Below are 22,665 nucleotides of genomic sequence, written 5' to 3'. Positions count from 1 at the left end.
CACAGGAACATGGCTAATAGCACAAACCCCCCTCCCAGCAAGTTCTTCCTGGCATGTACAGCCAGGAGGAAAGCCTTCAACGAGAAGAAATTCGATTCCCTTTTGTTTCATAGTCATTTCAACTAAATTATCCTTTGTTAAGGGGCCCCGTCATTGTATGGTGCCCTGAACGGGAGAGCTGGAAATGGAATATTGGATTTCGAACAAGGCAACCGTCGCTTAAGCCCTGAGTTACTGAACTGTTCAAACAGAGACGGATAAAATACAATTAAAGAGCAGGCCTGACGGCCATGCGATGAGAGGCTTAAAACACTGAGCGGGATCTCTGCAGCATCTTATCCAGGGCAATCCTTCTTGGGACAGCTTCAAGGCTCTGCAGAACATGCACTGGATAAGCGATGTGAAGATGCGTGGGTGGATGGATGGACGGAACTTTGCAAGTTCTTTCATGATTAGCGGCCACTACAAAAAAAAACGATGCTCACGTCATCATTTCAGTTTTTATTTCACAGGAGGAACAATGGATTATCATTAAATAAAACATAGTTACAGTATTTACAATCAAATATTTTACAGTTTGGTTTCATGCACATGTAAAAAAAGAGGGAGGGGGAAGGACTTTACAGACATTTACATTCCTTGAAATGAAGGTGTGCAGCAGAGACGTTTCCGGTGTCCCGTGTTCGTGCCACACCTCTGATGTGACCACCTCCCCTCCCATCAGCACCCTGGCACTCCGGGATCGACTGGCATACGTCTCCACGGGCATTGGGGCTGTGCTTTACACTCCTCAGCTGAATCGCTGCCCCCCTGCGGTGACCAGGGGGTGAGCATCACGCAAACAGGGCATGACCTGGCTTAGGGTGCGTGGCGTGAAACGGCCGATAAGAGTGGGGCCTACGATTGGCAAGGCATCCAGCGGGCGCTGAGGAAAACAGCAAGCTGATGACCACATGATCACTGAGGATCGGCTGGTGACCACATGGTCACCAAGGGTCAGCTGACGACCACACAGTTGCCAAGGGTCTGCTAACCCATGGGCACGTGGTCGGGGATGGATACAACCTGACCGCAGCAAAGATGGCTGGAACACATGCGCACACACATACACACACCTCCATTTACCGGACTTAGATGGAACGCTTACATACAGCATCATCCTACACTTAGCGTACATCGAGCAGGTCCACATTAAAGCTACTACCAGGCTTTCCTTACGGTATTGATGAGCTGGCTGAGCAATAGAAAAAACACGAATGCGCACAAAAGCATTTCAAGTATAGCAAAGGCTATGTTCCAAAAGCACCTAAAGACAAATTTATTGGCACAGCTATTAAAGTAGGCATTTAGGTTACAGACAAGTCTAAGTACTCCTCTACGCCCCCTAGTGGTTCCTGCCTGCCAGTGCACATTAAGAAGACTCCTATAGGTGGTAGATCAGTCGTTAGACAGTACCAAACTTTATCATCAATGACATTATTTTTAAAGAAGAACAATTATCACCTGAAGAGGACTGGCTACACTGATAAAGAGGAACAATGGTGCTACAGTCACCATTGAAAATGTGCTTTTTTTCAACACAAGGTGCAAGGAGACATTTTGTGACGACAGTCACTCTCAGGTGAAATGTATCCTCTTATCATCAACCAAAAGTCTAAATTATTACACTTAACCTTCAACCTAACACAGAGAGAAGATAACATCTATATGTCAGTAAATATGGTCTGGTTCGCCATTACAGCACTCGGTGTAATGATGCAAAGGAATCTGATGATTATAGTTAAACCCCAACAAACGAGAGAACGTCCTTCATTAACTCAAACCAAAATGTGCACAACAAAGAGTATAGCCAGAGACTACCCCCACTATCTATCGAAATACATAAAAAAACAACATTTTTGGCATGATTGAAAATTTTGGCTCCCACACTTGCATGCTGACCCAATGTTTCCTTCACTTCTTGTTTCATTTTCCGAATGACCACATGGTGTCATAAACGCCGCTATTGGGTGAGGACAGGGGGACTGGGTTTGGGGTGTGTGAAGTGTGAAATATACATGGTTCGACTCCTCCATAGACTTAAGCACTTTAATCCGCTGGCTGCAGAGATATTTGTAAAGCTAAGATAAAATATTCAGAAAGGCCCCAAGAGGTTCAGAGGCAGAGTCATTTTTAGGCGTCTAACTAAGGTCCCATCCCTCGGGACTCGCGGAGATTTCTGGCATCTGCAGATATCTCCTAGCCAGTGAATTACTGAAAAACACTTTGATTGGTGTGATGAATACGTTTCATTAAAAGCACAGTACGCCCAAGGGCTGAGGGAAGCTGGACTCTCTGGAAAATACATAAACTATAAATACACAGTGGACCATCTGCAGAAAGCTGGAGTTAATCCACACCCATCAGTAAAGATACATCAACGTAACTATCATCCTTAAACAAAAAAAGCCCATGATCGGGATGGTAAATGGCTCAATTCGTTTCAATCTCCTGCTTAAATGTCTGGATTTCCCAGTTAGGTTAGGGTAATTTTATACAGCATATACTCTTTCACAGTAACCCTAAAGGAGCTATTTAAATACCTCCTCCTTCCTATATAGATGTGTATGAGGCTTCAGACTCATACCCAACCATAGTTGGAGATAATGATTGCAGGCTTTGCACACTGGCACATTAAAAACCACATTGCCCCCATCGGCCCTATAAACTGACGTCTCATTTCTGCACAGCTAAGCAATTCTACCTCCATAAGGACACAGCTGGCTTTATCCTCCCTATCCTCTGTTAGTCGTCCTGGAGTTTCAAAGAGCAAACTCAGCTATGCAGGGGTACTAAGAAGATGGTAGCAAAGTCACGGACATGACAGTTATGAGAGCCAGAGCCTTGGAGGCAGGCGAGAGAAAGTGCGTTGTTGACAGCATTCAAGACATTAGGACAGGTACCTTCTCTGGTTGCTTGAGGTAGGAAACAAAAAAAAAAACCCACAACACAACAAAAAGACAAGTGCATAACAAGGAAATAAATTAGTCAGCAGAATGAGGATGGTCTTCATTTGTGTGCTGTCAGGCAGGTAACTCAGGCAACCGCACGCAGAACGAAAATACAGCGGAATGCGAGACGGCAAAGATGAGAATCGCTCGCCCACAGGTTTTCAGGGCATCATGTTGTCCAGCACTCTCACATCCCACGTTTCAGTCCGATCCGCTTCCCTAGTAACCCTGTGGAAGCACCAGTTATATTTATAGAACAGCTGATACATCAAAGGTTTCCTCTCCCTCCTCGATTTGGGGTAACCAAAAGTTCAGTAAGGGGTCCCACCGTTTTTCACAAGCGAATAAATAAATAAATAACCAATAAGACCGAGAGCAGCTACATGTAAAAATGTCTTTTGAAAAACAAATCAAGGTCCAAAAGTCTGCTACCTTTGAATTCTTCTTTTCAAACCAGCCAAAAGTCATGGATGAAATGTGTCTTGTGCCAGCATGAAATTATTGACTTCATCAGCTTTGGCTTAGACAGGGTGTCTCTCTGAGTAACACTTACTGATCACCTGCAACCATGCTGCAAATGTGTACACAATTTTGACTCTCTTTTAAAGTAGAAGTCGTGAAAAATAGCACAGTATTGCAGATCGACATTGTCAGCAGGATCGAAGCTTCACATTCGCGGAACTTTGACACTTCGTCTGCCTCCGCAAGTCTGGGGACCTGGGACTGTCTTTCCTGAAGCCAGATTTCCCAGGAAGGTGCTTTATATCCGAGGCATTGACATGACGTCCTCTGACGGGGCCAGAAGAATAATTAAATCTCTGTGCATCGTCCACATCTCCACCAATCAGATCGTCATCTCCTCTTGCCCATTTTTGCCAACCAAATCTTCACAGACATGTCACTGTAGAGAGAAGAGGGGATACAAGAGGGGGACAAGGGAGGTGTGAAAGGAGAAAAATAGAAAACTCGGGTACAGAGAACTACTCAACCATCTGCATCTTCAAATGCTTCAAGGAAACGCCCACACAACGGCAGGCAGCTACACATCAACACCGTACTGATGCCCAAAGACGACAACAGAGCCCAAATTAAAAGCCACGAGATGCTAAGCTCCAAAATATGAAAAACCTAATCTGAAAATATCCATTCAAACTGCTAGATTTGGGCACACATTCCTCCTTCCTGGAAAAACAAACTGTCCCGAAGTTTTCAAATAATGCCAAGAGGGAGACGATTAAAATGTGAGGCAAACAAAGCTCACGTGACACACTCCCTGAGCGGATTTTTCCAGTATCTCCCAGAAGTAAACTTAATCCTAATCCTTCGAAACGGTCAAGCTAGATGGTGCTAAGAGCAGCAGTTAATCATATTATGTCTAGAGGCCATCTGATTATACCTGAGGTGTGGGACAAGTAAAAATCACACTGACAAGATGCTGTCGCCTTACTTGCTAAATCTATAGCCTGGCTGTAATTAAAAGGATTTTATATTGCAGGGTTTGTAAATTAAATTCACCGTTACTCTTAGACTTCTGGACTGGGTTCAGTGAATGTAAAACACCTTATTCTTGGTGCATTGGGAGAGATTTTGGACAGCCAGTAATCTGAGTGAAAGGAGAGGAAGGAGGAGCACAGGAGTAACATCTGACCGCAAAGGGGGGGGTGGGGTTGGAGTAAGAAGCCGTACCGGAGGGCAACTGGGGCAAGCAGTGTTAGTGCAGACTCATGGGAGGCTGGTGGCCCGGCCCTTGATGGCCAGAACCCGGCGTGGCAGGCAGGGGGTTAACCCTGCAACGTAGCTCCACAGCTTTACCCGGCAGTCGCTGAGCGCGCCAGGAAGGCGGAGCAGACGGTCAGGAGGAGGAGGAGGAGGAGGAAGGAAAAGAAGGAGAGAGGGGTTCGAATCCAAGAAACATGTTAGTAAAAAGTTGGCAAGGGTGTGTGTTTAAAATAACACTAATAAAACCTACCTACAACGCATCTGCACAAGTACAACATGCCACATCCATGAGTAATCCCGGGGACTGGGTCTGAAGCGGGCCAGCACCGGCCTCACCGTGCACACGGCCCACATCCATAAAGTGTGCAAACAGCCCCTGAACCCGCTTACTGTACAACTCGCCACACACTGCCGTGGTTATTACAGTTTTGTTTAGTTTCCTGCAGATACATCTCAGTGTTATTCCTTTGCACCATCACCGGCAGCACGGAACCTTGTCAAGCCTGCAGTCTCCATACTGGTCATTAACCACTTTTTCGCCTCAACTACAGTTTCAAGCAATATATTCCAAATGGTGAGTCACAGTCATTCTTGCCACCAGAAATGCTGGTACCTTCAAAGCAGTTCAACTGCATGCGCCGGAAAATAGCCATTTTGTTGTCTACAACCTCTTACCACCCACCTCGCCCCCCAGCACCCTTGCATACCTGGAGGCTGTGAAGATCTGCTTGGAGTTGGTGCAGATGGCGTTGATAGGGCTGTCGTGGCCTTTGATCTCCCCAATGGGGGTGAAGTTGTCCACATTCCAGACCTTCATCATGCCCCCCCTGCAGGCGCTGAGGAGCATAGGACGACCAGGGACGTAGGCCAGGGCACATACCCAGTCCTTGTGGGCGTTGGGGATTTGCTGGAAGACACAGAGGAGAGCAGAGGGGCAGTTCAGCTGAGGGCAACACAGGCTGCCATCAGAGCTTGGCTGCAAAGCTGCTGGAATCTGAGGCCCAAGCAATAAAAGATAATACGGAGCGTGAGTCAACGATCGCCGCGGGGAGCCGGGGCGGGAGGCAAAGCGGAGCCGCGCTTAATCTGCATGCCTGGAGATCCTCTACAAGCACCCTGGGAAATAAAACCCAACCCCCCTCGTAAAAGCCTGCGGTGCCCCCCACTTATCTTGTTGAAGCACTGCGACGGCAGTGAGAAAGGCGTTTGAGACGCACTTTCAGACACCGATACGCTGCTCGAGCCACACTGACAAGTGTCGGCATGCGTTGACGAAATGAGCTTGAACTGAACGAAATGAGCTTGTACTGCAACTAGTTAAAATTACCACTGCACCAGTGGCCTTCATTTTGGCTCAAGCAATGGCTTTACTGCATCTGGGTTATACAGTACAGCCCAGTATTGAGCATATCATTGAACTTCTGTCCTCCATTAGGACTCCAGCGACCAAAATGCCAATGATGGCAGGTGGCTCTGGATACTGTTATCACACGTGCTGCCAGTTAAAACCACCAGGCAGAGTCTTACTTTATTCGTTTCTGTAATCAGCGTGAGTAGATATTACATTTATTTAGTAATTGCTTATGTCCAAAGCAATACACAAGTTAGCATCTTAGACCAGGGTCATCATTGTAGCAACCGGCATCGGGAGATTTGCTTAAGGGTCCAATAGGAACACAGGATTTGAACACTGCTCAGGATTTGAACTGGTGACCTACTGATCACGGTCACAGAGTCTGAAGCCGCAGAATCACACACCTTCCAGGTGTGGCATACATTCGCTGTTCAAAGACATCAGAAAATTATGCAAGTGGAGCCACTATCATATTTACTGATATTTTATCCAATTTTCAGGTCAGATACTTTGGGGGGGAAAAAAAACAGCTTCTGTCTCCAAAGCTGTCACAGTAGGAGCAGCATCTAGTTTGGGATAGAGTTGAATTCCATCCAGCAGAATTGCTTCCATTCCCCAGGTAGCCAATCTGTGTAACCTCCCACGTAAAATACTCATATCCACTGGATAACATGCTATTTTTCTCTGGTATACTCAGGACATGACAGGACAAGCAGGCGCAGATGTTCCAGTCACACCAAATATGTCCTTTGTGTCCTCTGTGCACTCAAAAGGCAAACGCAGTGACGGTCTGATCTGTACATTCACTGTTCTTGCTTCAACACATTTGACCTGACAACTGGAAAGGCACAGGTTAGAAGTCTGCAAGAACACCAGTGCAGACGTCTATGCCACCCCAGGAAGAGATCATATTCATGCTAATTACAGATATGCTGTGACATCATGTTAGATCAGGTCTTTGGGTCCTCCCTCCCACCAGGAGCAGCAGAGCGAGCTTCTTGGGGAAAAAAACTCTCTGCCTCAGAGACCTGGTCCACAATACCTCCACTAAGCATCCAGCTGGCTTCAAGACCTCTTTAATGAAGCAGAAAATAAAAACCTGTCTGGGAAAGTGTCACCAACATCAAAGGCTGCGGGGAAGCCAATCACGAGGTGCAAATCTGTCCCCAGTCAGGCCCCAGTGCCATGGAAAAAACCTCTGACTTGAAGCCAAGTGTAATTCAGCATTTCTGTGTTTTGGAACAGAATTAACTGAGAAATGTCAGACATCATCTGGGGGCGAATTGAAACCTAGTGTGATCTTGTTCTCTGTTCTCACTCTTGACCCAGCTGGGTGAGCAGTAAATAAAAATCATCACGGAGAATGATGTCCCATCAAGAGAAGAAGCGGAGCAAAGTTATATTAGGAAAGAGACAAACAGACAAAGGCACAAGCCATTTTAAATAGAGAGAGCATCCCATAACAGCCGCAAGGCTGCCAATACAGTTAGAGCTGAAAGCAACCATTTCGGTTGGGGAAGACCAGCACACGATCCTCCTGGAAACAAGAAGTTATAGTTTATCTTGTCTCATCTTTCAAAAAACTAAGAAATCTGATTTTGAACACAACTGAGTAAGATTAACCCATAAAATGCAGCTGGTCATCACAAAAATGGAGAGGACAGCGGGCTTCTTGGAAAGTATGGTCCTTGGACTAATGGTCACAACCCTTGGAGAAGTTGCTAATCACAGAGGACAGTGTGCTTCCTGGCAAGTCTACTTTGGGCCAAAGGTTACAACTGCACTACACTGTACTTTGCACCAATAATAATAATCGTGGACATTGTTGCTGCCAATTGCACATTTTATTCTATTTGTACATATTTTTATTTCTATTTTTATTTGTAACTCTCTTTATATTCTATAATTTTTCATCTCTATATTCTATTATTATTACAGTTTATATTTTATATCTTTACATTTTATTTTACTACATTTCATTCTTATCTTCTATTTTTATTTTTGTATTCCATTTTATTCTTAATATTGTGTATGTGACAAAGTTTGAATTTGATGTGAATTTGATTTGAACCCTTGATGTAGCAGCTGCTAAGAACAGATCAAATACCTGGATTAATTCCTGCTGCTCCAGATCCCACTTCTTAATGCCATTGTCTCGGGAGCCACTGAAGAGCACCTCCCCATAGGTAGCGAGGCATTCAATGCCGTCATAGTGAGGCGGCTCCAAGTTGTGAGATGGTCCAACGTTGCCCAGTGTGCCCTCTGCCACATGAAACACCTGAATCCAACAGAAGGTATATGGAAAGAAGCCAGAGTCAGTCCCCACACAGGCAGAGAGGGAGTCTATTCTGCAGAACTTCATACCCACATCCTCACCTTGACATAGTGGTCCTTCGACCCTGTGATGACCCGGTCCTTGCCGCCCACAGACTGGCCCACTGTCAGGCACATCACTGGTCCAATGTGACCCGTCAGCTTACCTGCTGCCTGCATTCTGGATGCAACAGGCCGCGGGTTACTCCAAAAAAACAGTACAGACGATACAGGCGGAGACCAATGAGGAAGACGAGAGATTCAGAAAGCAAAGAATCACCTGTTCAAGTCCCAAGTCCGCACTGTGTTTCCAGCAGCGGCGTAGAGAACCGACCCGGCTGGGTTGAGAGCTATCTGGTTGATCTGGTACTCGCCCTGGGTTGTGGTGATGGTACGAGTGGTGGTACCGACACAGGCATCCCCAGAGACAACCTGGCCGGATGACCTATGGGGATAAGGCCAAAATGGAGGTTAGAGTCAGGGACAGAGCAGGAGAGTACACTCAAAGCCTGTCAGCTGACAGATTCCTCTCCTACATACAGTCCCTGTTGTTCCTTGTACAAGGCTAGAGACACGTGCGGATCGTGCCTTACAGTCTGTTGGGCCAACCTTCCCCCTGCTTTGTGGGCTAATGATACTATTGACAGTTGCAAAAAACAGCTTAAGACATATTCGTTTAGTCTAGCCTATGGGTAGGCATGTGCTCATTCTGGTGTATACTGCCCATTGGAGTGTTAATAATCTACTAGGTTTTAATCTTCTGTTTGCAGTGTCTGTTTTCATGTTTGCTTATTATGTACAGCGCTTCGTGCCTTTGTCTGTGAAAGGCACTTTATAAATGAGTTTTTACTTTTCTTTACAGTGCTATGAAAAACATTTTCCCCATTTCTGATTTTGCTATTATTGTATATTTTTGACACTGAACACTTCAGGCAAATCTAATATTTAAGAGTGAACAAATAATATTTACACTCAATGGCAATAACAGGCTGCACCATCTTTATCTGCAATAACTGCAACCAAGCACCATCTGAAAGTCGTTATTAGTCTTTTACATGAAGGAATTTCTGCTCATTCCTCCATGTCGAACTGCTTAAAACCAGCAACGTTTGTGTTTCCTAACCACATCTTAGCTGAATTTTTTTTCCAGCCATTATCATGTAGGCGTGCTTGTGTCTGTCTGCACTATTGTCTTGCACTTAATCCGACGGTTTTATCTCACTGATAGATGACCTTCTTCACAATTCTCTGGCAGTAGATGCCAAAGACTGTTGCTTCAATGAAGGCAAGTTATTCAGGTCTCGAGGCAGCTAGACATCCTCAAACCGTCATCACTAAGTTTGACTGCTAACTATAAAGATCTTACTGAGGTGACACCGTTTGCTTTTCACCAGGCATAAGTAGCAGCACGTCAAAAAGTTTAATTATAAACTCATTTGTCCCTAGAACATTTCTGTGGATCATCTTGAGGGCTTCTCGGCCAACTTGAGATGAACATTCATGTTCTTCTTAGTGGCACGTTGCTACCCTCCCTTGAATCTCATTTACGTCTCTTTCTGCTTGTGGAGCCATAAACATTCACCTAAGCTGAAGCATGAGAGGACTGCACCTCTCTGGATGTTGTTTTGTAATTCTTTGCAACTTTTACAGTGCACCCTTAGTGAGATTAGGGCATGGTGGGCACTCTGATAAAGATTCACTGCCGCTCTAAACATTTATGGCTCTCAGTGTGGTGCAATGTGGCCCCAGAGCCTGGAAACGGCATTTTAACCCTTTCCAGCCAGATAGCTATGAAGAAGCTTTTTCAGATTTCTATAGAAACTGCCTTTGATCATGCCTTGATGTGCTTCTTCCAATTTGTACTGGTACCTTTACTCTTATGGCAGGGGCCAAAATAAAACAATGATCAGGGCTGTCTGTAATGAAGCCTAGTTGGCTTCAATCAGCTGACTCTACCCCTTTCACTCAGCTGATTTATATAATTACTTTTTTCCCCACACAGAGACGACGGCTGTTGGATAATGGCCCTCATCATATAAACGAAATAACTAAAAACCATGTCCTATCCGAGTCAGGTTCCCTCCAATAATATATTTTATCTGAAGATCTAAAAGAATCCAGTACTAGAAAAATCACAATAATTGGGGCAGTTTTTCTCGATGCGTCGGAAGGCTTCCGAAGGCAAGCCGGTAAGCGGCCATTGGGAAGTGCACTCACGTGAACGTGCGCACGCAGCGGGCGGAGTCGCGGATGTCCCACACTTTGATGTAGGAGGTGGAGACGGTGAACACCAGGCATGTGTTGCTGCAGTACTTCACGGACACCACGTTGTTGGGGTGGCCCTTCAGCGTGACAATCTCCTGGCCAGTCACCAAGTTCCACATCTTACAAGTTCGGTCTGCAAAGGGAACAAAGTGGATAAACTCACGGAAATAAATATAAACAGATAACAGCAACGAGAACAACAAGTCTACAAAGGCTATATAACCTGCGGCATATTGCATACTGTATATACTGCATTATACATTGTATAGCGTACAGTATATTGCATAGTCTGGCTCTTTGTATATAGTACATCCCCTTATAGTAATGTAGTGTAGTGTAGTGTCTTGGTATTTGTCAACTGTCTTCTCCGTAATCAATTCACCACAGCAAATTCCTCAGGCACATAGTGGCCCAGGCAAAAAAAAAAAAAAGCTGACACTGATTTGGACTCTCTAGGGTCAAGGCCAAATACACCATCCTGAGTGCCAGCAGAATGATCTGTAAGCCAGAGTGGCCAGTTTTGGGCCCATTTCTTTACATATACAAAAGGTTTGGGGTGTGTTCTACAGATTATATATATATGTGTGTGTGTGTGTGTGTGTGTGTGTGTGTGTGTGTGTGTATACACACACAGATTTTAATCCCAGTTAAGCCCTGACTGTCCCCACATATACATTAATAGTGGTACTGGTGCTATTTGTGAAATTGTTCCAGTGCACAGTTAAATGACTCTGCAACTACCTTTAGATCCAGTGAAGAGCAGCTCATCTGTGGCATCCAGGCACAGCACAGGTTTGGAGTGTCCCTCAGCCACCGACACGCACTGCAGGGGGGCTGTCCTGCCACCCTTCACACCCCCCATGGGGCTGATCACCCCCCTGTCAGGAACACACATAATCATTGGCTCCTCCAATCGAAGTAAGTGGAACCACCTCAGAGATCCTTATTAGGTCTCAGAATAATGTGAGCCAAGTGATACACCTGAGATCACATATCCTGCAAAGACTATCATATAGATTCTCTATGTACCACTGCTGTATCATAGTCCAGCCAGCTTTCCAAGCCTTAGTTAATAATCATGTAATGGTTATGTTATTGGAATGGCTCATACTATTATCTGCATTGAACATCACACCTTTGTCTCTAACATCGACCTAGGGTCCATAAGTGTGCCTGGCTAAAAAAATACCACAAATCACAGAATAATTATAATCGGATTTACGGTCGACAAACCTGACAGGTCATTCCAGCAGAGGGGAACCAGCCGAATAAATGCAACAAGTCGGAGTCGAAGGGCTGGCGAAGGGTTTACTGGACCGTGCAGCTTAAGGAGGGTGACAGCCTGGCTATTTGAAGTGGTTTCAGTTCTTGAATTAATTTGATAAAGCCGGGGCAACGTTTATATACGGGGGAACCTGTGTTAATGCGAGCCAAACTTCAACAAGTTCAGGCCCTCGGTTTGCAGTAATCCCAAATACGAAGTGAACCCTGGTGCTGTAATTTGCTGTGACCACGATAAAATTACGGCTATAAAACGATCACGCCCGCGCAGCGTGGTTGCGCCTGGCCAGCTGCGGTCATTACTGTCAAAATAAAACCAAACCCAGAGCTTTGAGAACGACGCTTATTTATTTTCCTGGCAAACATTCTAAAGAAGAGAATAATAAAAAGTCTCCGCACGAATGACTGGTGTGTTTCTCTCTCGTGCGCGGGGCCCCAGCGTTCCGCGACGCCAATGCAACGGAGCTCAAACGATCGTACAGAAACAGGCGTATCATCAATTAAACCCAGAGAGCCTCCCGCACCTCCAACTCCCCGGGGCTCCTCGGGATGATCTCCACCCCAGAACGGGGTAACTGATTACACGTTTAAAGAGCACGCCATAAAACGCCACCCACAGCATATGACTGTAGCGAGGTCAGCGATTCCTTTGAGAAATCCTGACGGGAAAAGCATCAAAAGAAGCAGACGTCTAACCTACTGAATTCTCATCATGGGAAATGCTACTGAATGCACAGACTTGCTTCTGATGTATTCTGTAATAATTCACATGAGCGGGGGAGACGATCACTGGGCTGGTCTCCATACCCCAAAGTCATAAAACAATAAACTTGCATACTGTATGCAGGCGTTTGTTCACCTCTTTCACTTCTGTTTCTATTCCCTAGGTTTTAAAAGGAAAATGAACAAGTCTGTTTTTAGTTTATGCACAGTGGTTACATAGTGCCCTCTGGTGGTGAAGCAGGAAAGGACGCTTTGTCAGAATGACCCACCGGGAATAGCCTACTTTCAGGCAGGTGGAGATGCTATTACCGTTTTATTTAACATTACCCTGGTTTAGTTGTTGTTCTGTGATCCCCCCCCCCCCACACCCAAAAAAAAACCCACATCCATTACCATTTGCCCCAGGAAATTCCTTGAAATTGCCTTTAAAAATTCTCTACAACTTAGCAAGAAAAAAAAAGTGTTTTTTCCTCATCCTCCATCAGAAATAACATGGTGGTCCCCCAGCAGACAGCCTTGCGGGTAGAGAAGGAACCAGCAGAGCAAAACAAAAGCAGAACAGACTAAAATTGGTCTCTGTGGGCCAAAGAGGTCCTAATAGGCCAGCAGCAGCAAGATCCAGTGTACCCAGCCAGCAGACCACAGAGGAGCAGAGGGAATGCCCAGGAAGAGGGGGCAGGTAGTTACACGTAAATCAATACAGGACACCTTAGAAGAGAAGAATTCTGGTAGGAGTGGCTAACAGACAGAATGGAATAGTCCATTCCTCAGGACAGGGGGCTACATGATGTCTGCATGACATCAACGTAGTTACTGATATCACAAAATCTCCCCCTGAGCTGTGGCCCAGTGCTCCTGCCCAGCTCCTTTAATTAAAGTTCCATTTCAAGTAGCCAAGAGTACTTCTCTTGCAGTTGACTGAAATAGAAATGGAATTTGAGGATTCGCTGGAATAGTTTCCAGCAGAAACAGCACGGGTGAGAGACCTCTTAGAAGAAGTTTTAATGAGATCTGGTGTTCCACATATCAGCGAGCAGAAACGCCAGGTTGGATCTCCACATATTTAATGCATACTTCCTGGGATCATCGCAGGGGCTGGTCACATTTTTTTCCTGAGTGTGCGCCTCCCCAAAGCAGGAGCATTACCCAGAATTCCACAAAAGCCGTACAGGAAGGCTCACTTACCCGCAGGAGAACGTGCTAGTGCAAAATGGGGAAATGGCACCAGCATGTGGTGGAACCCCTCCTGCAGTTCACAGCACCCCCATAGTCAACCTGCCGACATGTACTCTCACAAAGCACGCCCCACCCTCAAATTGGAACCCCAGTGCAAAAAGAAGCGGCATGCATATCTCCCAGAGCCCAAAAATGGAGTGAAAATAAAGCCATAGAGACAGCGACAGCCAGGGCACTGCAGAGATCTGAACCCCAATTCACAAAGAAAGAGCAGAAAACTAAAGTGTCATGCAGCATTTTAACCAAAAGCAAGATGCGTGGTGGCTCCGCCCACCCGCAGAGAAACGTGGAGGCCTGTGCGGACACACACGGGACCGCCAGATTCACACCCTGTCCCCCCAGCGGCCAGGATTGAAGAAAAGCCTTGATCTCATTTTGATGGGGGTGGGGGGAGAGTGGGGCAAATGTGGCAGCTTTTTGTGCTTCAAAGAAAATGGGTAGGAGTGGGATGGGGGGACTCATATGAATGAATCACCTGAAAGTCACATGACAAGCCTGGGCTGTGGAGAGCTTCAGCTACACCACGGCTGAAGCTGACAGACAGAAGGTTAGCAGCGTGTAGCTGTAACCCTGACTGATGGTGTGTTTGGTGCCTGCTACCTGCTAATTGGTAATATTTCACGGGAATTCCTATGCAAAAGAAGCACAGAGACACAACAGCAGTATCAGTATAACTGCCATGGGGAACAGGGTTGGATACCAACTCTGAGTTACCAAACCAGGGAGTGCGTGGTACGGCACACAGCTGATAATATTCCCAGAATTGTCTGCTAAATTATAAGTATTGCAGTCGAAATCAGAATAAAATCTAAATGTTATCTTCTGTTCTAGATTTTATCTTCTTATAGCAGAATGAAAGGCAATCGACAGAAAATAGTACGATCCAGATCCGTGAAATTTATGCAACTTAATCCATAGCCATCTAGTGGTGACCAGGTGTTATTACATTTGCACCAGCCTTCCATTTTCAAATGCGGCTTGGGTTTTATGTGTCGCTGATGTCAGCTTAAAGGCTTTCAAGGTTCATTCTGTTTGAGGAACACAGCACACACAGAAGAAAGATGGGGTGAGGGTAACCACACAGGTTAAACATGCATACACAGAAGCCCCTCCCCCATAAGGGCGGGGCCTAAAGCTGACGAACCAGGCGAGAGAATGACAGAGACTGAGAGATCTCTACCTGAGCACCTCCGAGAGAGAGGAGTCGCTGTCATCCGACCTAAAGACAGAACAGCAGCAGGGTTAGGGGGGCGGGAGGGAACGGGGGGGGGGGGGGGGTACTCGAAGAGATGGGTGGGCAAGGGTAAGGAAAATGGCAGTCTCGATTGCAGGCAGCAGACGAGGAAGGTAGACCAGGTTAGCAGGAAAGAGGATGCCAAGTTTAGAAAGATAGTTAAGACTGAACATTACAGGAGCCTCTGTGTAACTATTCTGCCCTGCAGACGGTGACTTACCAATCTATACATTTCATGGGTGTGAAATCTGAATGTGAATCTAACCCAACATTTTGCCAAACTGGTAAAACATGAGACGATTATTCCTCTGCTAACAATCTGCATTCGTCCCCACAATTCCACCTGCGAAATGACGCCAATGCAATAGCAGTAATCGCTTAAACTGGGTCAATCTAAAGTTGTGCTTGAAACACCACGTTAAGGGAATACTAAAATAAAATAGAAGCCACTTGGTTAATCCTGCTCTGTGATTAATGCTGGGGGAATTAGGACCCTAATTAAGGCCTCTCTTAGAGGTTTGGGATCCAGGCTGATATGATTGGCCATCGATACATTGCCACCTCTTCCATACCTAACTTTATAGATATTTATTAATACATTTATCTTCTATGCCGCTTACACTATGCAGGGCTGTGGGAGTCCGGAGCCTAAGGCAGGGAATGACCCAGGATGGGGCGCCAATCCTTTGCCGTCTTCCTAGATATTCTACTGGAAAATGAAGTTAGGAGCTGGTGTTTTCTAGGGAATGAAGTTTGAGATTGTAGTCCTGTCACCACTGAGCTCACTCTTCCCCCCTTCTCGTGTTCCTTCTGTGATCACACTCGTCACAACTGTTAAAAGTGAGCTGATTGGCTGGGGCCTGCGGGGGAGCCAGGTACAAGGCCGTTCCCTCTCCCAGCAAGAGGCCGCGCTCCGCTTCCTGCCTGGGGTGGAAATGGAAGCCCCAGGGTCCCGGACCCCCCGAGACCTGCTCCGCACCAGTGCTCAGCACTCTGTTTGCTAATTTCCCTTGACAAAGTTCTTTGTGCTGACTTAAGCTGGAAAAGTTCATACTGAGCTCTTCACCCCAGTACAGCACCATCAAAGGAAAAGCCAAGTAACAAACAGGGTGGGGAATTAACCTCCTGGCAGTTCTGAGTGAAAGAGCAAAAATTCACAACGGGGGGCAAAAAGGCAGCCCTCCCTAACGGCCATAAAAGGTAATTGGGGTGGTAAGTCATTCAGATCACAAACTCCAGCACCTGCTGTTTAGTGGGTAATTCTCTATTGGGTGATGAAGAGCATAAACAGACAGCTTTTGTCTGTGCTCTCCTTATGACTGCAGTGGCAGTTACTGTGGTGAGACCTACGTTATCTGCGATCTGGCCTCACAGAAGTTACTTATTCCCAAAATCCCAGGGCCAGATGTGTGGCAGTATAGGTTTTATTGTGCAGATATCAGGTCTAAAACCCTGACGCAAGGCATTTTAAATCTGTCATAGTCTATGGAGCATCATTTGGGACACTGTGATATTTCCCAAACCCCCAAAACCCTTATTCCAAGTGTTATATATGTAATTAAAACACAGAGTGATATCTCGTTGAATAAGCCTGCTGACACCCATTAGCAAAATTACAAACATCACGCTTCTACGTAACAACCGTCTGGTCACATGGGGCGTCAGATTCCGCTGATGCAAGTGAGAGTTCTACGCAAGAGTCTGAATTAATAACGATGAACAAAGCACATAGGATACACAACAAAACCGACCCAGTTGAGTACATAGAAGAGCATGAACCAATCCTAAAACTCTGACATGCTTATCTGGTGAAATAATGAGAGGAAACAAATGATCATTAAAGTCATTAAAACCACAAATGGTGTTCTCCACAGATATCACTACAAAAAGCATGCTCATTGTGCGATTTGTTCAGCAAGGAGCAACAGCATCCCCTGCTGACAGGAACAGAACACTGCAGTGGTGTTTGCACGGGGCAGACAGTAGCAGTATACACAGGCATGGCGGGTGTCGGCTTACTTGTCCAGCGCCGAGCCTTGACTTTGGTTGCTGGTCAGGCGGGAGAAAACATTGCGGTCGTTCCGAGGGCGAAGTGGCGGGGAGGATGGTGGGGTATAGCCTGTTTCCGGGGGCCTGAGGGCAAAAGGGGGCGTGGAGATTACCTGCTCGGCCAATCAGATTTTCCGTCAGTTGAGCAACAGTTCTCCCCACACACTGGGGCTACCTGTATGGCTGCCCCCGGTCATATGACTTCCTGCGCATCAGCGGAGATGTATCCGGGCCCCGGGATTGCCTGGGACTGCAAAAGGGGCAGACAAGTCTCACTGTGGGGGTTAAAACGGGTGGTCTGTGTACTTACTTAGACGGCCTCATGCAAGATGCAGTGTTACATGCAGTGACTAAACTTAGTGCAGGTTCCAGGTCACAGAGTGCTGCGGGTTTGGGGGAGGGGTTGGATAATTTCCAAAAAAAAAACGACATACTTTCCAGCCGCACCTTTTCGACCTTTGACGCTGATCACATCAGGAAAAATGGAAAAGGCTAAACTTATTGAATCTGACGCACCCCATCCTGTCAGATCCAGAAGTTCAACCAACAGCTTTACCACTGAGAAATTTTTGTACTACATATGCAGGTCATGGAAAGCCACGACACTCTGCATTAATTGATTGACGTTAAAGTGCAGGCCCTGCCATTGGCTTACAAGCAGCACGGTAAATATGGACACCCTGGTGCTAACTCACAATGTATGTCCGCGGACAGGCAGGCTGATGGTGCGAGAGACCCTGTCCCGGTAGTAGGAGTCTCTCGGCAAGAACGCAAGGCCGTTCTCCTGGATCTCCGTTAGGGAAGCCAGTGACTTGGTGATGTTCTTGCTGCCCACGTCCAGCATGGGCCCCAGATGCTCTGCAGACACGGCCTTCAGCTGCGCAGACAGCCGGGGTTCGGTCTGCAAAGGGCGGGGCGCGAGATCAGGCGGATGGTAGCTTCCAGACACAGTGCGGACTTCCAGACTGTAGCACGCACACTATTAGATTTACAGTTATTTAGCCGACTGAAGCCCACTCTACTGAATAAACAGCCCCTGCCTGTGGCTGATGGCATCTTACATCATGCTGGGCAGGACCGGGAACACCAACGTTAACGAGAGTTCTCGGCGTTCTGGATGCACACAGACGGAGGGGGGACCTTGTGCCCTACCTTGAGCTTGAAGTCATCCTGACTGGTCGACACCTTCATTTGGAATGAGTGGGAGAAACTGTGGGACAAAGAAACCAGATGGGATGACGGTTTTCCAGCTTTTTCTGCCGGCGCTGGGCCGCCCAGGTCGGTCGTGCCGGATGCGGAGGCTCACCTGCCCTCGGACGCCTGACTGAACTCCGAGGCCTCCTCGTCAGTGCTGGCGTAGCCGTTCTCTGCAGGGACACGGTTATTGGGCGTTTTCATCATGAATCCTAGATACCCAACAGGGTGGGCAGACCTCTCATTTAAACATATGGGTAAACATTTAAATACTAATGGTGGGGGGGGGACGTGGTACAACAGGTTAGATTAGAAAGTCACTGGTTCAAATCCCATAGTTGGTAGAATAGCCCTTAACTCCACCCCCCATCCCACCACAAAAAAAAAACGTTTCAGGGGTGCTGGATAAATTGCTGAGCCTGCATTCAGAGACCAGGCTTTGCCCTCACCTGTGTGTGTGTCAAAGGATAGCAAGGTGGGATATGTGCTTGTGCAAGCAGCAAAATCATTTCATTTCAGTGGTAAGCCACCTGATTTAGGAAACTATTTCTTCTCCAGGGCTGGAAATATAGCATCTTGGGACCCCCCTCCCCTCTGCATACCGGTTTCTGTTCCTGATCAGCTAATTACCTGATTAAATTCTGAGCATGATTTAATCTGATATTTTTGTGGGCTTGTACGAGTAAACAGTTGAAAAAGTAATGTTAATGTAATTAAACAGTACAAATTCTGATTAATCATTAAATAGATTACTTTCTGAGTTAACTGTTGAATATTTAAATAACTGAATGGCTGACATACTAATTAGACTGAACAAATTTGTTCCATGGAGCTATGGAGTTACGGTAACGGGTATGACTTTTAGTCACAGGATCGCCTGCACCATCCCGATCATGATGTCATAAGGTTCATCAACTATGATGTCATTAGTGATGAAAGGCAGCACATGCACTGGCTGAATCCAGCTTAAACTTGGTTCTGTAGCTGCGTGGCGATCAACCGTGGTCCTGGTCCACACATGGCAATCCAAGGTTAACTCTGTTCATAAAGGGCTGCAGAAAACTCCAGTACGACTAGTATTCATTGATCTACTCATACGTTACGCAGAGAGTGAGGTGACGTGAATTGCGTGATCAGGGGTTTGCGCTGGATGGCTGTGGACAGCGTGTGTGTGTAGCCCATTGGTAGCCCATTGTTTTTGTCCGGCGGGAATCATGGGAATTCATGGGCGTCAACTACACATGTGCATTAGGTAGGGCGCCAGAAGGTGGCAGCACCAACTTTCACAGAGCAGAGGTCAACCACGAAAGCATGGAGGATGAATAGTTGTTGTAGTATTTATGGTGAGCAGCTGCATCAGGAGGTGCAGCGACCTGTGAGAGAACTCAGCTGGGACACAGCAAACTAGTGACGCTCACCCCTGTCATTGTACCACAACCAATGCTCACAACTTGTCTCAGGTCATGGATTAGCAGATAATCTTGGGCAGAGACAGGTTAGAGGAAATAACACCTCTGACCACGTAGAGTGATTATTCAAAGACCAGAAGTAGAGGAAGGTCACCTAGGATCATGGGACCAGGTCAGGGGCCGGTAAGTAACGTAGGGACTGTCTGGGGATGGACAGAAGGTAAGAAAATGGGGAGAAATATGGCACCCACCTTGCTGCACGTTCTGAATAAGGGCTTGCAGTTCCGGGATGCACTCCGCTTTCTCCCTCAGGGCATCCAAGATCACATGGTTGTGGGCCGAACCCATCATGTCCGTCTGCCGCAGTTGGCCCTCCAGTAGGCGGATCTGTGCCTCCTTCTGAGCCACCTGCAGTCCCTGTGAGTGCCACAAGGTGGTAGCCTTTGCTAGGTCATATCCAGTCCAAAGCATTTTCCAATAACCTCAACCTGCTCCGAGGCCCGTTATGCCATCCATATTAGGCGGGCTGCTGCAAATCAACCATTCCATGAGCCACTAACCGTTTGACTCAGCAGCAGATAAATTAGCTGTAGTTAGCTGTAGTTAGATAAATTTGCTATAATGAAGAACTGAAGTTAATCTGCATCCATTCGAACTCACCTTTTCAATAGAGGCTTTCAGGAAGTAGTCCAGCAGGTGGCGAGCTTCGGCCAAGGAGCAGGAGCTGATGACCACAGAGGTGTCCACTGAGTCCAGCTCGTCCTGCATACCGCAACCAGCCACGAGTCAGACCCTGACCCTCCCCGACAAGCAGACAACCTCACCCTGCTAGCCCAGTCACTTCCTTTTGGCAAAACTTCCTCTTACAGTGCAGAACTTCCCTTTTCTACTGCATGAATAATTTCACTAAGTACTGCAATGCAGAGAGAAAGTCATCAATACTATTTAAGCATATTGATATGCTGTCCGCTTCTGTATATTGACCTACACCATTTTTGGAAATATGCACATGGGTTACATAGCTGGGGCAGTTCCCCAGCATAGCATGAGATCACTGCCCTCAGTGCAGTGCTTCCCACATACAGCGACTTCCTGTCCAATGCACTGCCACACTCAAAGCCTTTGTCAGTAGCCGTCAGCATCATGCTGGTTCTCATGTGTGACCAGCAGGATGTGTGTTCAAGTCCCAGCCCTGTTTTTTAGTCTGACGTCAGTGTTCACACAGAAATTCATCAAAAAACATCTATTTGAAAGGATAAAGGCTTCTCACGTTCCAGAAAGGAAGCTTTGCTAATATCGGCCTTGAATATGTGTCCATTATGCAAATGGAATGTTAGAGTAGCGACAAATTATCAAAGGTCGAAGGTCATCTGATACACGGTTCATGAGCATGTGAGGTGCCCGGTCACCAAGTGCCCTTGCCTTGGTCTCCTCGATCTGTACGATGGTGGCCTGGCAGTCAGACAGGCTGTCGTTGATGTAGTCAATGTTGGCGTTGAACACCTCGATTTCCTCGTTCATCTCCTGCAGGAGGCGCGCCCCCTCCTCCGGAGACTCCGCCAGCAGCTTCTCCCGCCGACGCAGGAGCGCCTCCTGCTGCACTGACAGTTCCTCGCGTTTCTGCAGAGGGAGGAAGAGAATTTCCACAGGCCGATATACATGGCATGGTTAAGAATCGGGGGGGCAAGCAGTTAAGGCATAAAGTCCCATTAAATCTCTGGAGGAGTCCTTCTGTTGAACCCTTGAGGAAGACTCCTTGGCTAAACTGCTTCAACGAAAACAGCAATGTCAGGCTCTGGCCTGGAAGGTTTAAACAAAAATTTTAATTAACTTGGAGTTAATTAACTTGGAGTTTAACTTTTAATTAACTACAGATTAACACTCGAGACTCCAGGCAGGTTGGTAAAAGCAACTAGCAAACAATAAAGCAACAATGAAAAATAAAAATGCAAATAACTAGAGTTGGGCACCACAACATGATACCAAAAATGGTCTACAAGTGGCAAAGAGATTTTCTCTAACAAGCAGTGCAGTTATATGGCTGTGCTTTTCTGCCTTTCCACCCAGCTGCCACCAGAGGGCGCACCTTAATGAGCCGGTCCATATCTGCCTCCACGTTGGCAATGGTCATCCTCTGCATGACGATGTCCGTCACCCTCCGCTCCAGGGCCTGCCACTTCTGCCGAGCCGCCTTGGACAAGCCGCTGCCCACCACCTTCCTGGGAAACTTCTTCCTACTGCTGCATGGATGTCAGTGCAGTCAGTCGTCTTTCCATTTCACTGCAGGGTTCTTCCCATTGGACGCAGCATCACCTGAGCTTCAGCGTCTAACACTGGAGCAGGTCTGGCACAGAGGCAACACCTGGTACAAGGCATTAAGACTACACTGGACCCTGTCTGAATGCTAACACCTATGTTCATCCAGAAGCACAGATCCTTCTTCAATACCCTTACCCTCAACTGCTCCAGTGAAAGTTTTCAGCAATATAAAGAGAATAATAACATTTTAGCGGTATCCAGCACAGCCCAGATGGAGAGACACAAGCGTGGCACAAACCTGATAGTACGAGCTGCGCTGAGGGGGCTGTCGCCTTCAGTCAAGTCCCCGTTGAGCTTGGTGTTCCATTGGCGCACAATGCTGGAGACGGAGCGGTTGCACTCCAGTTCGGAGGAGGCGGTGCTGCCGGACGGCTCGGCACCCGAGTCCAGAGGCTGCAGGCGGCGCCCAACACGCCCTGCTACACGCTCGGACATGGGTTTGGCCAACCGGCGCAGCGCTGTCACCTCCTGGGTCTTCCTCCGGAGCACCAGCTCCTGCTGCCGCTTCTGGGACTCTAGGGCCCGGATCTGGTACTGCATCACACAGAGAGACGGGGGGAAAAGACACAAGGGAAGCGG

At 47.0% G+C, this 22,665-nt stretch overlaps 1 protein-coding gene across 4 annotated transcripts in view; it reads right to left on the bottom strand.

Moving 5' to 3' along the window:
* Positions 1–481: 481 nt before the first annotated feature.
* Positions 482–22,665, bottom strand: part of kif21b (kinesin family member 21B) — a 46,959-nt gene continuing 24,775 nt past the window's right edge. For 2 of the 4 annotated variants that reach the window (XM_023835927.2, XM_072715625.1), the window contains exons 17-35: positions 22,325–22,620; positions 21,854–22,007; positions 21,190–21,387; positions 20,428–20,529; positions 20,019–20,184; positions 18,471–18,531; positions 18,317–18,374; positions 17,860–18,065; positions 17,340–17,414; positions 17,135–17,248; positions 15,062–15,100; positions 11,383–11,519; positions 10,594–10,774; positions 8,657–8,821; positions 8,440–8,557; positions 8,171–8,341; positions 5,417–5,616; positions 4,677–4,812; positions 482–3,891 (exon numbers count right to left, since the gene is read on the bottom strand). In XM_023835927.2, the coding sequence (XP_023691695.1) occupies positions 4,713–4,812; positions 5,417–5,616; positions 8,171–8,341; positions 8,440–8,557; positions 8,657–8,821; positions 10,594–10,774; positions 11,383–11,519; positions 15,062–15,100; positions 17,135–17,248; positions 17,340–17,414; positions 17,860–18,065; positions 18,317–18,374; positions 18,471–18,531; positions 20,019–20,184; positions 20,428–20,529; positions 21,190–21,387; positions 21,854–22,007; positions 22,325–22,620 (2,541 nt within the window). In that variant the 3' untranslated portion in view covers positions 482–3,891; positions 4,677–4,712. The remainder of the gene's footprint in view (positions 3,892–4,676; positions 4,813–5,416; positions 5,617–8,170; positions 8,342–8,439; positions 8,558–8,656; positions 8,822–10,593; positions 10,775–11,382; positions 11,520–15,061; positions 15,101–17,134; positions 17,249–17,339; positions 17,415–17,859; positions 18,066–18,316; positions 18,375–18,470; positions 18,532–20,018; positions 20,185–20,427; positions 20,530–21,189; positions 21,388–21,853; positions 22,008–22,324; positions 22,621–22,665) is intronic. The other 2 variants (XM_023835931.2, XM_072715626.1) reach the window with 2 other exon arrangements.

Source organism: Paramormyrops kingsleyae, chromosome 8, assembly GCF_048594095.1.
Source record: "Paramormyrops kingsleyae isolate MSU_618 chromosome 8, PKINGS_0.4, whole genome shotgun sequence".
In the NCBI taxonomy this organism is placed as follows: Eukaryota; Metazoa; Chordata; class Actinopteri; order Osteoglossiformes; family Mormyridae; genus Paramormyrops; species Paramormyrops kingsleyae.
This window is presented reverse-complemented; position numbering and strand designations above follow the sequence as displayed.